Source organism: Callithrix jacchus, chromosome 14 (assembly GCF_049354715.1).
Source record: "Callithrix jacchus isolate 240 chromosome 14, calJac240_pri, whole genome shotgun sequence".
Taxonomy (NCBI): Eukaryota; Metazoa; Chordata; class Mammalia; order Primates; family Cebidae; genus Callithrix; species Callithrix jacchus.
The window spans coordinates 28,028,675-28,044,126 of record NC_133515.1 but is presented as its reverse complement, the minus strand read 5'-3'; the positions used below and the strand labels follow the sequence as shown (position 1 = coordinate 28,044,126).

The window sequence follows — 15,452 nt, the reverse complement described above, 5'->3', positions numbered from 1 at the left end:
TAGAAGAAAAAAACCACCCTTTTAGGTGTATAATTGTTTTGACAGACTCATCCAATAATGTAAACAATACTACAATCAAGATATAGGATATTCTTATCATCTGGAAAAGTTCTCCTGGTGGTCAGTCCACCCATCCCCAACTCCAGGGGCCAGCAACCATTGATCTGATTTCTGTCCCTATACCTTTTTTTTTGAGATGGAGTCTCACTCCGTCACCAGGTTGAAGTACAATGGCGCCATCTCGGCTCACCGCAGCCTCCGCCTCCTGGGTTCAAGCAATTCTGCCTCAGCCTCCCCAGTAGCTGTAACTACAGGCACATGCCACCACGCCCAGCTAATTTTTGTATTTTTAGTAGAGATGGGGTTTCACCATGTTGGCCAGGATGGTCTCAATCTCCTGACCTCATGATTGGCCTGCCTCGGCGTCACAAAGTGCTGGGATTACAGGCGTGAGCCACCACGCCTGGCCTCTGTCCCTATACTTTAATTTTTTACTTTGAAATAATGATAAACCAATAGGTAGTTGCAAAGAGGGCCTGGGTACACTTTCTCCAATGGGAACATCTTACAAAAACTATGGAAAAATATTGGAAGCCAGGAAATTGACATCAGTACAATTCTATTGAGTAGACTACAGACCTTATTCAGATTTCACCAGTGCTTATGCTTACATCCATTAGCTTGTTTGAAAAAATATAATTGGGCCACAGTATATAGAAAAAATATAATTTAGCCTAGCAAAAACATGCATTAGTTACAGTTGTCCACAGAAGAAAGGAGAAGTCAAGGGGTGCGGGGAGAAGAAGGGCCTGGAGGAAAACACTTCTGGAGTGCAACAGAAATCATTTGGTAGACAATTCGTTATAAGGATTTAAAGTATTCCTTTTTTTCTTTTCTTTTTTGAGACAGAGTGTCACACATCACTCAGGCTAGGATGTGGTGGTGTAATCATGGCACACTGCAGACTTGACCTCCCTGGCTCAAGGAATCCTCCCACCTCAGCCTCCTGAGTCGCTGGGACCAAAGGTGCATGCCACCATGCCCAGCTAATTTGGTACTTTTTTAATAGAGATGGGGTTTCGCCCAGGCTGGAAATTAATCCTTTTCTTGGAAATGAAATTTCCCATATGACAGGACAGCAAGGAGAAGGTTGTTTCAAGTTGAACAGCCTGAAACTCTAATTGAATGAAGGTCATGAAAACCCCAAATAACCACAATATTTCTGCTCACTCTTATTCAAACAGGAAAAAACAAAACCGTTTACTCTCTTTCCTTACTCTTGCCTGACTGAAAACAATGATGTAACTGTCAAAAACAGTTATCTGTTTAGTTAGCCAAGCCTTTGCCAAACCTAAGCAAATGAAACCTCGTATTTACTCTTAATCCCTCCTGCAGTTCAGTACTGTTGTAGGCTTTCCTACCTTCTCCAGCATTTTATCTGTCTGCAGCACTGATAATGCCTTAATCTCTATACAATTTATTTATAGACATCACTTACCCCTCAGGAGACAGTGGGATCAGTGTTGTCCCCACTTTTACAGCCCAAGAAATGGAGGCTCCTGATACCCAGGATCACATATGCCAATACCGTAAAATGCTTAGAAAGGCATCATACAGGGTAAGCATTCAATAAGCATTAACTAGCTTTACTTAAAACCCTTCTTCCTACTTCACTAGACCCCATTTACGGCCAGGTTGGACCTCTTTCCACAAACGAAATGGAATGAATTTGTGCAGAAGCTCCATACAAATATTTCTGGTGACAAGGTCCTCATTTAAACTCTAGTTTATCACTAGTTACTACCAAATACAGTCCCTCAGGAGTTCTGAGTGAGCCAAAACCTACTTCCTGGACTTTAAGATGAGCTTTAGTTTCTTTGATATCAGGAAATGTCTTAAAATCAGATTCAATGAAATACGGTAACAATCTTTTTACTGTGTCCTGTGGTAGGTATTTTATATACATTTTAGCACTTCACCTCCAAGCCTCTTATTATTAAACATCTGTTGTTATGTCCATTTTAGAGACAGAGAAGTCAGGGCACAGAGAGGTTAAGAGGTCACACAGCCAGTGAATGGTGGAGAGTCTAAGAGTAACCCCAAAGCAAGCAGTACCCTAGATTCCAATTTCAGTTGACTTAGCCTGTTAACAGTACAATTTTATGCAAAAAGCACAACTTCAAATGGAAAAAGATAAATTAAAACAACCACAAAAACCAGACAAATGGAGGCTCAGCAAGTCCTGTAATTCGTCCACGGTTACACAGAGGATATCAGAACCAAAATCCCATGGCCGATCTGTCTTGACTTCAAAGCGCCATCTATTTCCACCAAACCACGCTAACACCGACACGTGGTAAGGGGCAGTACAAAGATTTGTTGAATTAATAATGATTGAAAACAAAGTTGACAATAAGAAAGTAAAAATGTCAAACACAGATAAAATCGGAAAAGCAGACCACTTGCAGGAAACAAAAAACTCCAAGTTTCCAAGGCAGGGCATTCGCGGTGAGCTAAGGCGCTGGGACAGTTTGCGCGGGCACCGCCGGGGGCTGCACGGAGTCTTTAACAGAGATGGTTCGCAAGGAGTCGGCCTCGGAGCCCGGCAGCCTCCCGGCTTCCCTCCCGATCGCCAGTTACCCGGCCGGCGAATGCCGGCGATCACCGGTGGCCAGCCGCCTTTCCCTTCTGGGCTGTTGTCTTAAAATACACACAAACACAAGTCCTCAGGCGGTCCGCGGCCTCTCCCTGGGGTCGGAGCTCGCTGCCCGCGGCAGGCCCGGAGGCCATACACCTGGGGACAGTAGCCCCCCTGAGTCGCAGCTCGCCGCCGAGAAGCACCTACTGCCCGCGGCCGGCCCAGCCCAAGGCCCAGGCCCGCCCCAGGAGGAGCTGGGGGCGGTGAGGCAGGCGGGCGTTCCTCGGTCCGCGCGGGTGAGCAGTGGGGGCCGGCGCTAGGCATTTCCTCTTCCTCCCTACGCGCGGCGTGGAGCGGCGCGGAGGCGGCCAAGCGGAGGCGGCCAAGCGGAGGCTGGGCTCGGGCGTCCGTTCGCGGCCGGCTGGCAAGCGCGGGCAAACGCCGCAACCCGAGCCGCCGCCGCCGCCGCCGCCGCCGCGCCGCCCCCGCCGGCCGCGGGGCCTCGGGGCCGCTGGGGCCGGCGCGGGCAGCGAGAGGCGGGGCTGGCGTGCGGGCGGCGGAAGGAGGCGGAGGAGGAGGAAGAGGAGGAGGAGGCGGCGGCCGGGAGCCGGGGGAGAGGGGCGGGGGGTGGGTCGGGGGAGGGGAGGAGCGGGATTTGCGGAGCGCCGCGCCGCTGCCGGGAGCCGGCGGGCCCGAGAGTGACCGGAGTCACGGCGGGCGCCGGCGGAGCCGCGGCGTCGGACCCGCCTCCTGGAGGAGCTCAGCCCCGACCAGGCCCGTCCCCATTCCCGCCCCGCGCCGCCTCCCCGCCGCCGCCGCCGCCGCCGCCGCGGGAGCGCTCCCCTGCCCACCCCGCCCCCGCGGCCGAGCCCAGGAGTCCAGTGGGAGTCGGCCGGCCGGCGCGGGCAGCGCCGGGACCCCGCGGGGGACACTGCAGCCGGAGCCCGGGAGGGGCCGCGCCGCCACCGTCTGAACTAGGATGTCCCGACATGAAGGTGAGAGGAGCCCCCGCCCCCACCCGCACCGCCGGGGCCTCGGCCTACCCCGCCCGGGCCGGACGCGGCGGAGGGCGGCCAGGAAGCGGCGGAGACTTTGGCCGAGCCTGAGCCGGGCCCGAGGCGCTGGACCCGGGAGCGAGCGAGCGAGGGCGGAGAGCCGCGGCGCCGCTGCCGCCACGGCCGCGGCCCTTGGCTGGGCCTGGTGCTGGAGGCGGGGCGGCCGGGGCGGCCGGAGGGTTTGCACTGTCATGGGGCGAGGGGGGGAGGGGAGGCGGTGGGGCCCGTTACCGGCGGGAGCTCGGCCCTCGGGGCTGATACTGGACGCCGAGGCCTGCCCGGCCGGTCCGGGAACCGCGGGCCCCAGCGCGGCCTAGCGCTCCCACCGCCCCGGAAGAGCCCGGTGTGGTCGCAGAGCCGGGCCATGGGCAGCAGCAGGAGGCGAAAGAGCCGACCCGGGACCCGGCAGGCGCGTCCGGTCGCCGGGAGACGACGGCGAGTGTCCCCGCCTGCGGGCGACCGCGGGGCTGGCGGGAAGGCTCTGCGGCCAGGGGACAGGAAGCCCTCGCCGCCTGGAGCCCGCCCCGGCCTCGCGGCTAGGCCTCAGCGCGTCCCTGGGCTCGGGTAACAAGTTCCCGGGGTGGATCCGACCCCGCCGCGGCAAGCAAACTCCCTGCTCAGTCACTCAGGCGGAGCAGGACTCGCTCCCCGCCGGCCCCGGGGCCCTCGTCGGCATGTGCTGCCTACCAGACCAGGTTTTGGAAAATGACGATTGTGAGGTCTGTTCATGGTCGGGGGTCGTTTTGGACCTTGCTGTAAGATTTAAATACATGGTTGGAGTACAGTTGCAAATAAGCAGACAGCTCCCTAAGCCCAGTCCCAGGGCACAAAGAGACAAATGTTTAGGGTCGATGTTTAGGCTTTGAGCTGGTTAGAAATAAGTTAACTTTAATTTACTGCCATATGGTTTATAAAAGGAGGAGGGGGTTGTGTTTTCTTTGTTTCACTAGTACAGGTTTTTGGATAGAAAGTGTTAAAGAAATTTGGCCAAATGTTTATCCTGCTAAGGTTAATACAAGATTGTAGAAGTGGCTTGAAAGTTTGTGTACTTATGATTTTAAAATCCTGTATAGGTGATGTAGGAGTGGAGAAAGTTTAGTGAGTCAGTTTAGTGTGTGCTTCTCACTATGGAAAGGATATTCTTTGGGAAATACAGACCTTAGAATTTCAAGGCTGAAAAACTCAGATTGATTAAAATTGTATTTAGAAGAAGTTTCAAAATACACATTACTAATTGCAACGTTGAGATTGACTCAAAAAATATTCAGTGTTTAATGGTTTTATTCTGTATTTTAAAAGTTACAAAACTAATAGGAAATACACTATATTTTCTTCACAAAGCATTTATTGAGTACTTACTGTGTTTAAGTGTGGGAAATATTTCATATTTCATTTGAAATAATGAAGTACCTAGCCTCATTCAAAGGAGCAGAGAAATAGGAAGCTGTGCCTATTTTCACTATTTCTGTTTAATGGAAATGCATCCTTATCTCTGTAATTTTAAAAAGTCGTAATTAAAGTTATAGTCAAGTTTTAATTTGGGATATTAAAGTTTATCTTAAACATTGACCACCTTCAAGACAAAACATAAGTTAGAAATGGCTGCAGGCTCTCTTACTCTTAAAAACTCGGAGAGTTAAAATTACAGAATCACTGCCATAGAAGAAGAGTGTTTCAGATCCATTCTCCTTGCTCTAAGAAAGCATCCAGATAGTTCCAGACGGAGCATTCTAATTGAACAGTGTCCTGGGAAGAAAATTCCTTCACCCCCAGTGCTCTGTTAGAGTAATTAAAATATTATAGTTGGAACATTCATTCTGTAATTTAAGCCCATTTCTCCATATTTGGTCCTGTGCAAAGGTGTGTGGTTATGAAGCTTAATTACCTTTTAGTTACTTGAATATTACCGAACCTCTACACACTAGTAGCACAGCTTTCCTAGGAGCTTACATTAATGTCAGAAAATAGAACATGCCTAATGAAAAAGGAACATACCTAAATAATATGTTGAAGACTTAAAGTACAATATTTGACAGTGATTATCTTTCAAGGATCTAGTTTATGGCCTAAGACAGGAGTAACAGTCTCGTAAATTACATTTAATTCATTAGATACATATTTTGTGGAATATTAGTTCAGACTGCCATTATTGTCATCAGTAAGACTTTGACCTATTAGCAAATACAGGGTTTGGCACCCTTGCTATTATCAGTTCTTTTCTTACCTTTCTTTCTTTTGGGCCAACGAATCTCATTTATTTCAGCATTTCTTTTCTTTTTCTTTTTTTTTTTTGAGATGGAGTCTCGCTGTGTTACCCAGGTTGGAATGGAATGATGCTATCTCCGATCGCTGAAACCTCTGCCCCCCAGGTTCAAGTGATTCTCCTGCCTCAGCCTCCGAGTGGGTGGGATTACAGGTGCCCAGCACCATGCCCAGCTAATTTTTATATTTTTAGTAGAAACAGAGTTTCACCATTTTGGTCAGGCTGGTCTTGAACTCCTGACCTCAGGTGATCCACACACCTCAGCTCCCAAAGTGCTGGGATTATAGGCTTGAGCCACCACACCTGGCCTCTGCATTTATTTAGTGGTATAATTTTTGTGCTCTCAGTCATCTGTCCACCCCTAAATTCTCTGTAGTCCTTGTTTCTTTTCAGTAGTGTGACCCCGAACTGGATGTAATAGTCTGGTAAAAGTTTTGAACATGCCTATCATGTACTTGCATGGTGCTTCCTGTTCAGAGCCTTATGTGTGCAAGTTATATGTTACTTTGTCTTTGTACCCACCCTAATGAATTACACTAAATTCTGTTATTTCATTAATGTAACTTTGAACGACACAGTCCCAAGATGGACAACAGTTGACAAGCTTGAAGGCTCAACCCTGTGAAGCAGTGGGCTGCCTCTCAGACAGGCAGTGCAACCAGGAGTGGAGAGAAATGCTCAGGCCAGGGGTCAGCATGCTGCTACTCTAAGGGGCAAACATTGCAGGCTGAGCGAGCTGTAATAGCGCTAAAGCAGCTATAGACAACATGTAATTGAATGAACATGGCTATGTTCCAATTAAAACTTTATTTATGGACACTGACATTTGAATTTCATATAATTTTCATGTGCCATGAAATATGATTTGTCATTTGACACCCCCCACCCCCACCATTCAAAAATACAAATAACCATTCTTAACTTTTGGGCTGTATAAAAAGTAGTGGTTGGATTTGGCCTGAGGGCTATAGTTTGCCTTACCTCTGCCCTAGACTGGCGCTTTAGAGCATTGATGGAGCTTGAACTCTCAGGAGTCTAAAAAGGGCCCAGTTGGCTTGCTATTCCATCATTTTCTTTTTTTATTTTTTTGAGACGGAATTTCCCTCTTGTTACCCAGGCTGGAGTGCAATGGTACGGTCTCAGCTCACCGCAACCTCCGCCTCCTGGGTTAAGGCAATTCTCCTGCCTCAGCCTCCTGAGTAGCTGGGACTACGGGCGCACACCACCATGCCCAGCCAATTTTTGTATTTTTAGTAGAGACGGGGTTTCACCATGTCGACTAGGATGGTCTCGATCTCTTGACCTTGTGATCCACCCGCCTCGGCCTCCGAAAATGCTGGGATTATAGGTGTGAGACACCGCGCCCGGCCGCTATTCCATCATTTTCTTTGCATGACAGGTAGTGAGTTTACAGACTGAACCATCTCCTCTGTACCTCAGTTTTCAGCAGCACCATGTGAATTGGAATGGCAGTAATTGTTCCTCAGGAGTGGGCAACAGGCTCCCCACCTTCCAGACACTTAGTGGAGATGGCAGTACTCTACATTTTTTCTGTTTGCCTGTTATTACTTTTCTGGTGAGAATTCCAGGGCCACTTTAACTCACTTTGTGGTGTTCTTGTCATGTTAACATTTTATAGAGATTAGCACCCAGTCACTTTACATTCACCCTACCAATGCTATCTAGTTCCACAGTGAGCCCAATCATTTTTTTTTTGACAGAGTTTTGCTCTTGTTACCCAAGCTGGAGTGCAATGGCGCGATCTTTGCTCACCGCAACCTCCGCCTCCTGGGTTCAGGCAATTCTCCTCCCTCAGCCTCCTGAGTAGCTGGGACTACAGGCACATGCCACCATGCCCAGCTAATTTTTTGTATTTTTAGTAGAGACAGGATTTCACCATGTTGACCAGGATGGTCTCGATCTCTTGACCTCTTGATCCACCTGCCTCAGCCTCCCAAAGTGCTGGGATTACAGGCGTGAGCAACCGTGCCCGGCCGAGCCCAATTATGTTGATTTTTTTTTTTTTTTGAAGACAGAGTTTCGCTCTTGTTACCCAGACTGGAGCGCAATGGCGCGATCTCAGCTCACCGCATCCTCCGCCTCCTGGGTTCAAGCAATTCTCCTGCCTCAGCCCCCCAAGTAGCTGGGACTACAGGTGTGCACCACCATGCCCAGCTAATTTTTGTATTTTTAGTAGATACGGGGTTTTGCCATGTTGACCAGGATGTTCTTGATCTCTTGACCTCGTGATCTACCCGCCTCAGCCTCCCAAAGTGCTGGGATTATAGGCATGAGCTACACCTGGCCATGTTGATGTATTTTTTTAATGTCTCATTACCATACTTTCAAATACATTTAAAATGTAAATATGTTATTCAGAGCTTAAAATCTACTTTTAAAACTTTCCAAATAAAAAAAAAAGCAACTTATCAAATTACTCAGTGCTTGTTAGCTAAAAGGAAACTGTGACTGTTCTTACGTGGATTAGAGCCTCATTGATTACCTGGATCTGGGTACACATGTCACCTTAAATCATTCAGTCTTTCAGTCACTACTATGTGTAAGGCAGTTTGCTAGGTTCCAAGGAATGTGAGGATAAGTGAATGACACGCAGCAATTTACCTTAAGTCTGGCAAGGAATACGCATCTTTTACATAACTTCCATAGTGTAGTGTGAAACATGCCATAAGGAAGGGGTAAACATTGATGACAAAGTAATTGCCAACTTTTTTCTTACTAATTTTGTCAAATTTCAGAGAGGGACTCTGCTGTGATTCTAGTACTTTTCTCTTGGGTGCCTTCTTAACTTTCTGAGCCACTTTTGATTTTGGATAAAATTGTTGCAGATTTCAAGCTGGTTGCAGTTGTAGTCCCAGCTACTTGGGAGGTTGACAGACTCTATCTCTTAAAAAAAAATTGTTTGAGATTTCGGGTTTTTTTTTTTTTTTTTGAGATGGAGTTTTATTCTTATTGCCCAGGCTGGAGTGCAGTGTCATGATTTTGGCTCACTGCAACCTCTGCCTCCTGGGTTCAAGTGATTCTCCTGCCACAGCCTCCTGAGCAGCTGGGATTACAGGCATTCACCACTACGCCTAATTTTTTTTTTTTTTTTTTTTTTTTTTTTTTTTTTGAGATGGAGTCTCCCTCTGTCACCCAGGCTGAAGTGCAGTGGCGTGATCTCGGCTCACTGCAACCTCTGCCTACTGGGTTTAAGCAATTCTCTGCCTCAGCCTCCCAAGTGACTGGGATTACAGACGTTCACCGCCATGCCCAGCTACTTTTTGTATTTTTTGTAGAGACGAGGTGTCACCACATCGGCCAGGATGGTCTTGAACTCCTGACCTCATGATCCACCGGACTCAGCCTCCCAAAGTGCTGGGATTACAGGCATGAGCCACCGTGCCTGTAATTGTGTATTTTTAGTACAGACAGGATTTCTCCATGTTGGTCAGGCTGGTCTTGAACTCCTGACCTCAGGTGATCTGCTAGCCTTGGCCTCCCAAAGTGCAGGGATTACAGGTATGAGCCACTTCAACCAAAATGTCAAGTAGAGTCCTTATTATCTTTATCTGATTTATAATTTTCCTAGCTTTTTGAAGATCTTCACATGTAAAAACGATAGTTGATTAATGAGCAGGTGGTCATATTGTTGTGCTATTCTCAGAAGCATCTGATACTATTTTTTTGTTTTGTTTTTGTTTTTGTTTTGAGACAGAGGCTCACTCTGTTACCCAGGCTGGAGTGCAGTGGCATGATCTCGCCTCACCGCAACCTCAACCTCCGCCTCCTGGGTTCAAGCGATTCTTCTGCCTCAGCCTCTCGAGTAGCTAGGACTACAGGCACATGTCACCATGCCCGGCCAATTTTTTGTAGTTTTAGTAGAGACGGGGTTTCACCATGGTAGCCAGGATGGTCTCCATCTCTTGACCTCGTGATATGCTTGCCTTGTCCTCCCAAACTGCTGGGATTACAAGTGTGAGCCACCACGCCCAGCCTATTTATTTTTAAAATGTAAAATACTACCTAGGCCGTTAATCTAGTTAGTCTCAACATTTGTTTTAATTGGCAAAAGTTGTATATATTTATTGTGTATAACATGATGTTTTGAAATATGTATACATTGTAGGATAGCGGCTCCAACTTTTTGAAAGTTGTACTGCTCTTAGTAGATTTTACCTAGGTTTTTTTTTTGTCTTTTTTGAGACAGAGTCTCACTCCGTCACCAGGCGCCAGGCTGGAGTGCAGTGGTGGGATCTCAGCTCCCTGCAACCTCCACCTCCAGGGTTCAAGCAATTCTCCTGCCTCAACCTCCCGAGTTACTGGCACTACAGGCACTCACCACCACGCCCAGCTAATATTTGTATTTTTAGTAGAGACAAGGTTTCACTATGTTGGCCAAGATGGTATCAATCTCTTGACCTCGTGATCCACCTGCCTGGGCCTCCCAAAGTGCTAGGATTACAGGCGTCAGCCACTGCGCCCGGCCAACTCTTAGTAGATTTTAATTCTCTCTCTCTTTTTTTTTGAGACAGTCTCTGTTGCCCAGGCTAGAGTACAGTACAGTGGTGGGATCTTGGCTCTCTGCAACCTCCACCTCCCAGGCTTAAGTGATCTTCCCATCTCAGCTTCCCAGAGTGTTGGGATTACAGGCATGAGCCACTGCTCCCAGCTTTAATTTTCTCGTCTCAAAAAATGTTATCTGCCACTGAAACATACATATAGACAGAAATAATTTGGTTTCAGAATTTGGGGACTGCAAAGCCAAGCTTGGTAATTAGCATGTGATTTTAATGTGGTGCCTTTTGCTTCCCTGTAGAAATGTAAATGGACTCCCACTGATAAGATCCTTACCATCGGGTCTTCTTACAACTTATTTTACTTTAACTATAATCTATTAAAAGATTATGACATTCTCAAGACTTTTTTGGTTGGTTTTGTTTGTTTGTTTGTTTTGAGATGGAGTTTCGCTCTTGTTACTCAGGCTGGAGTGCAATGGCGCAATCTCGGCTCACCGCAACCTCCGCCTCCTGGGTTCAGGCAATTCTCCTGCCTCAGCCCCCTGAGTAGTTGGGATTACAGGCACGTACCACCATGCCCAGCTAGTTTTTTGTATTTTTAGTAGAGACGGGGTTCCACCATGTTGACCAGGATGGTCTTGATCTCTTGACCTCGTGATCCACCCGCCTCGGCCTCCCAAAGTGCTGGGATTACAGGCTTGAGCCACCGCGCCCGGCCGATGGTTTTTTGTTTTTGAGACAGGGTCTCTGTCGCCCATGCTGTGCACTAGCACAGCTCGCTGCAGCGTCGACCTCCCAGGCTCAAACAGTCCTCCCACCTCAGCCTCCATAGTAGATGGGAGGGACCTCCGCCGTAGGTGTACACCACACCCAGCTAATCCTTTTTTTTTTTTTGTAGAGACAGGATATTCCTGTTTTGCCCAGGCTGGTCTCAAACTCCTGGGCTCAAGCAATTCTCCCACCTCAGCTCTCAGAGTGCTGAGATTATAGATGTGAGCTGTCATGCCCAGCAACTTTTTCAGCTTCAATAAATCGTAAATTATATTCACCTTGACTTTCAATAGAGAATAGATAAGAATGTAAATTTTTTTTGAGACGGAGTTTTGCTGTTGTTACCCAGACTGGAGTGCAAAGGCACGATCTCGGCTCACCGCAACCTCAGCCTTCTGGATTCAAGCAATTCTCCTGCCTCAGCCTCCCAAGTAGCTGGGACTACAGCCGTGCACCACCATGACCAGCTAATTTTTGTATTTTTAGTAGAGACGGGGTTTCACCTTGTTGACCAGGATGGTCTCAATCTCTTGACCTCGTGTTCCACCCGCCTCAGCCTCCCAAAGTGCTGGGATTATAGGTGTGAGCCACCGCGCCCAGCCTAAGAATGTAAATTTATGGGAAAACATTTTAATTTCTGAGGACTTTGATTTCATTTTTGCAAATAAAGTCCATTTCGAATCTCATTTTCCCAAATTTTTTACATTTGTGTTTAAGTTAAAAGGTAGTAAAACATAACTTTCTTGTTTCAAATTGGGAACTCAATTTGGAAGAGATTCCTTTTTGTCTGAGGATTTTAAGATGTATTAGCAGCAATCCTGTAAGATGGTAACTTTTTCACAATAGCAGATTATGAAATTTATGATGTGAAATGACCAAACAGATTCCTTCATATTAAGCTTTGCAACCTTTTTAAAAAAATCCACGCATTTATGAGTCATAACTTCATTTCAGAACATCAGCTTTATGCTGTCTACTCTACATATTTGCCTAGGTTTTTTGTTTTTGGGGTTTTTTTTAAGACAGAGTCTCACTCTGTTGTCCAGGCTGCAGTGCAGTGGCATGATCTTGGCTCACTTCACCCTCTGCTTCCCAGGTTCAAGCAATTCTGTTTGTTTTGAGACGGAGTTTTGCTCTTGTTATCCAGGCTGGAGTGCAGTGGCACAGTCTCGGCTCACCGCAACCTCCACTTCCCAGGTTCAAGTGGTTCTCCTGCCTCAGCCTCCCAAGCAGCTGGGACTACAGGAATGCACCACTTTGGCTAATTTTTGCATTTTTAGTAGAGATGGGATTTCTCCATGTTGGTCAGCCTGGTCTTAAACTCACCTGCCTCAGTCTCCCACAGTGCTGGGATATGGGCATGAGCCACTGTGCCCAGCCTTTTTTTGTTTTTTTAAACTAAAAGTTCGAAAAGTTTTTAGTGAAGGCTAAGGTATCGTTGAATTATTCTAGAAATAACTTTTTAAAAATCACTTTATAAATATTGCTGTGGGGCTACTTTCATGAATATGGATTTAAAGGAAGCATTCCCTCCCTACACTGCATATTCATAAAAGTTAAAAGTAGAGGCCTGGAGTAGTGGCTCACGCTTGTAATCCCAGCGCTTTGGGAGGCCGAGGCGGGTGGATCACAAAGTCAGGAGTTGGAGAGCAGCCTGGCTGACATATCGAAACCCCGTCTCTACTAAAAATACAAAAAAATTAGCTGGAAGTGATGGCAGGCACCTGTAATCCCAGCTGCTGGGAAGGCTGAGGCAGGAGAATTGCTTGAACCTGGGAGGCGGAGGTTGCAGTGAGCTGAGATCACGCCAGTGCATTCCAGCCTGGGCAACAGTGTGAGACTTCATCTCAGAAAAATAAAAAAAAAGTTAAAACTAGAATACTATTCCTAATAAGTCTTTATTTATAGAAGATTAATTTTTTAATTAATTTTAGTGTTCTAAGGACCATGATTTTCATTTCCTTAAAATGACAAGGTATTTTTTTTTCAGTTATTGAAATTATTCATTAAAATTGAGGAAAGAACTCGTTAAACAGTATACAGATCAGAGCATCTTAAAATGTGGTGATTTTTATATGTTAGCCATGTCTTGATTTATGTTAAAGATCTGGGATAAGGCAGACAGTTTCCTAAGGGAATGTATTACCTAGATTACATGGGAAGTGAGGAGTCGAAAAGACAGGCTGTTCTTGGGTTGGTAAGTACCAGTGGCCAGGTGGGTCTGAGTAGAGGAAAGACAGGCAAGGTGGGTATGAAGCTTAGAAATGGCTCTGTAGCTACAGGATGTTAGAAACAGAAAACCAGCTCTCATGCCTGGTGGAATGTCTTGAGAGCTAAGTACCAGGAGGTGAAAACTCTGCCCAGTGAAATGAACAAGAGATGAATTGCCTTGTTTGGCACCCTCCACCTTGCCCTCTCTGCTACCTCCCTAGTGGTCCTCTTGGTATTTGTTAATCATAGTAACTGCCTGTAAAATTGTTTTTCGTTGTTGGCCCTCTGAGTTGTAGCGAAGTAGAATTATGAGTCCACCCAGTGCATATATACAGTCAATTAGCCTCATCTCTTCTTTTTCTTTTGTCTTGAGGCAGGGTCTCACTCTCTCACTCAGGCTGGAGTATAGTGACAGACAGGGCTTACTGCAGCCTCAACCTCTGGGCTTAAGTGATCCTCTTGCCTCAGCCTCCCAAGTAGCTGGGACTGTAGGCATGTGCCGCCACACCTGGATAATTTTTAAATTTTTTGTAGAGGTAGGCTCTCATTGTGTCATCCAGGCTGGTCTTGAACTCTTGGCCTTAAGTGATCCTTCTGCCTCAGCTTCACAAAGTGCTGGGATTATAGGCGTGAAGCACCACACCGGGCCCAGTCTTATCTCTTCTGTGGCCACCAGTGCCAGCCAGCAGTCCATCAAACTTTGCCGGTGGCCACAGGGGTATTGGCGAGGAAAATGGATTTTTTTCTCTCTTTTTGGTACTCAGTGCCAGTTTCATCAGTATCATCTTTTTCTATAGTAAAAGGATTTTCATTAGGAGAGCCGCTTTTTAGAGTACTAAGTTGATGAGTTTGACTGTAATTTGTTATTTAGTTATGACGTTTATTCATTTAAGACTCTGTCATCCTCCCTACTCAACAACGTAAAGAGACCCTCCAGTAGCACCCCTGCCTTATTCTCCAGGCTTTTCTTTTTTTAGACAGAGTCTCACCCTATCGGCCAGGCTGGAGTTCAGTACTGGGATCTCAGCTCACTGCAGCCTCCACCCCCTGGGCTCAAGTGATTCTCCTGCCTCAGCCTCCTGAGTAGCTGGGATTACAGGCGCCTGCTTCCACGCCTGGCTAATTTTTTTTTTTTTGAGTTGGAATTTCGCTCTTTGTGCCTAGGCTGGAGTGCAGTGGCACAATCTCAGCTCACTGCAACCTCTGCCTCCAGGGTTCAAGTGATTTTCCTGCCTTAGCCTCCTGAGTAGCTGGGATTACAGCCACCTGCCACCACACCTGGCTAATTTTTGTATTTTTAGTAGAGATGGGGTTTCACTGTATTGGCCAGGCTAGTCTCGAACTCTTAACCTCAGGTGATCCGTCTCCCTCAACCTCATAGAGTGCTAGAATTACAGGCGTGAGCCACCATGCCCAGCCCAATTTTTATATTTTTTAAGTAGAGACAGAGTTTCACCATGTTGGCCAGGCTGGTCTCAAATCTCTGACCTCAGCTGATCCGCCTGCCTCAGCCTCCCAGTGTGCTGGGATTGCAGGCCTGACACACATGCCACCATGCCCGGTGATTCCTCATAGATTTGTAATTATCTTTTGATACCCAGAAGAGAGCTAAAGGGATTTCACATTCATTTTTGTGTTTTCAGTGTAGTTTTTCGCATTATGGGTTTTTGTGAATGGTTAGATAACTAACAACTGTTGGGGTGAATAGCTGGACTCCTTTGGTGTCTTCTGTGGTTGTAGAGGTTTGGCAGTGTGAGCAGAGTTTTCTAAATTAGGAGTTAAGGATGTTGAAGTAGAACAGGCAGGGATTATATAAAGCAGTTACAGATGTGTTTCTTCTTTTCTATAATGAAATATATTCTGGGAGTTGAGGATAGTTAGATGATGAATGGGAACCCAGGTAGTTTTCATATTCAGAGATCTTGATGTTCAGCCTGACACTGTTAGGGATTTGTGTGCAGTTCATTGCAATTCTAAGTCAATGTAAATTACACAGT

The 15,452-nt window shown here is 46.8% G+C and overlaps 1 protein-coding gene and 1 pseudogene across 3 annotated transcripts in view; both read left to right on the top strand.

Moving 5' to 3' along the window:
- Positions 1 to 3,288: 3,288 nt before the first annotated feature.
- The window catches only part of KCMF1 (potassium channel modulatory factor 1), an 87,940-nt gene continuing 75,776 nt past the window's right edge, over positions 3,289 to 15,452 (top strand). The window contains exon 1 of one of the 2 annotated variants that reach the window (XM_035272118.3): positions 3,289 to 3,633. In XM_035272118.3, coding sequence (XP_035128009.1) covers positions 3,618 to 3,633 — 16 coding nt within the window. In that variant the 5' untranslated portion in view covers positions 3,289 to 3,617. Of the gene's footprint in view, positions 3,634 to 4,119; positions 4,413 to 15,452 lie in introns of those variants that run through there. The other variant, XM_035272119.3, reaches the window with a different exon arrangement.
- LOC108588199 (small nuclear ribonucleoprotein G pseudogene) overlaps positions 4,120 to 15,452 on the top strand; it is a 30,841-nt pseudogene continuing 19,508 nt past the window's right edge. Inside the window, exon 1 of the transcript XR_013526428.1 lies at positions 4,120 to 15,452. This exon is cut by the window's right edge and continues 19,508 nt beyond it. The product of XR_013526428.1 is annotated as a small nuclear ribonucleoprotein G pseudogene (transcript).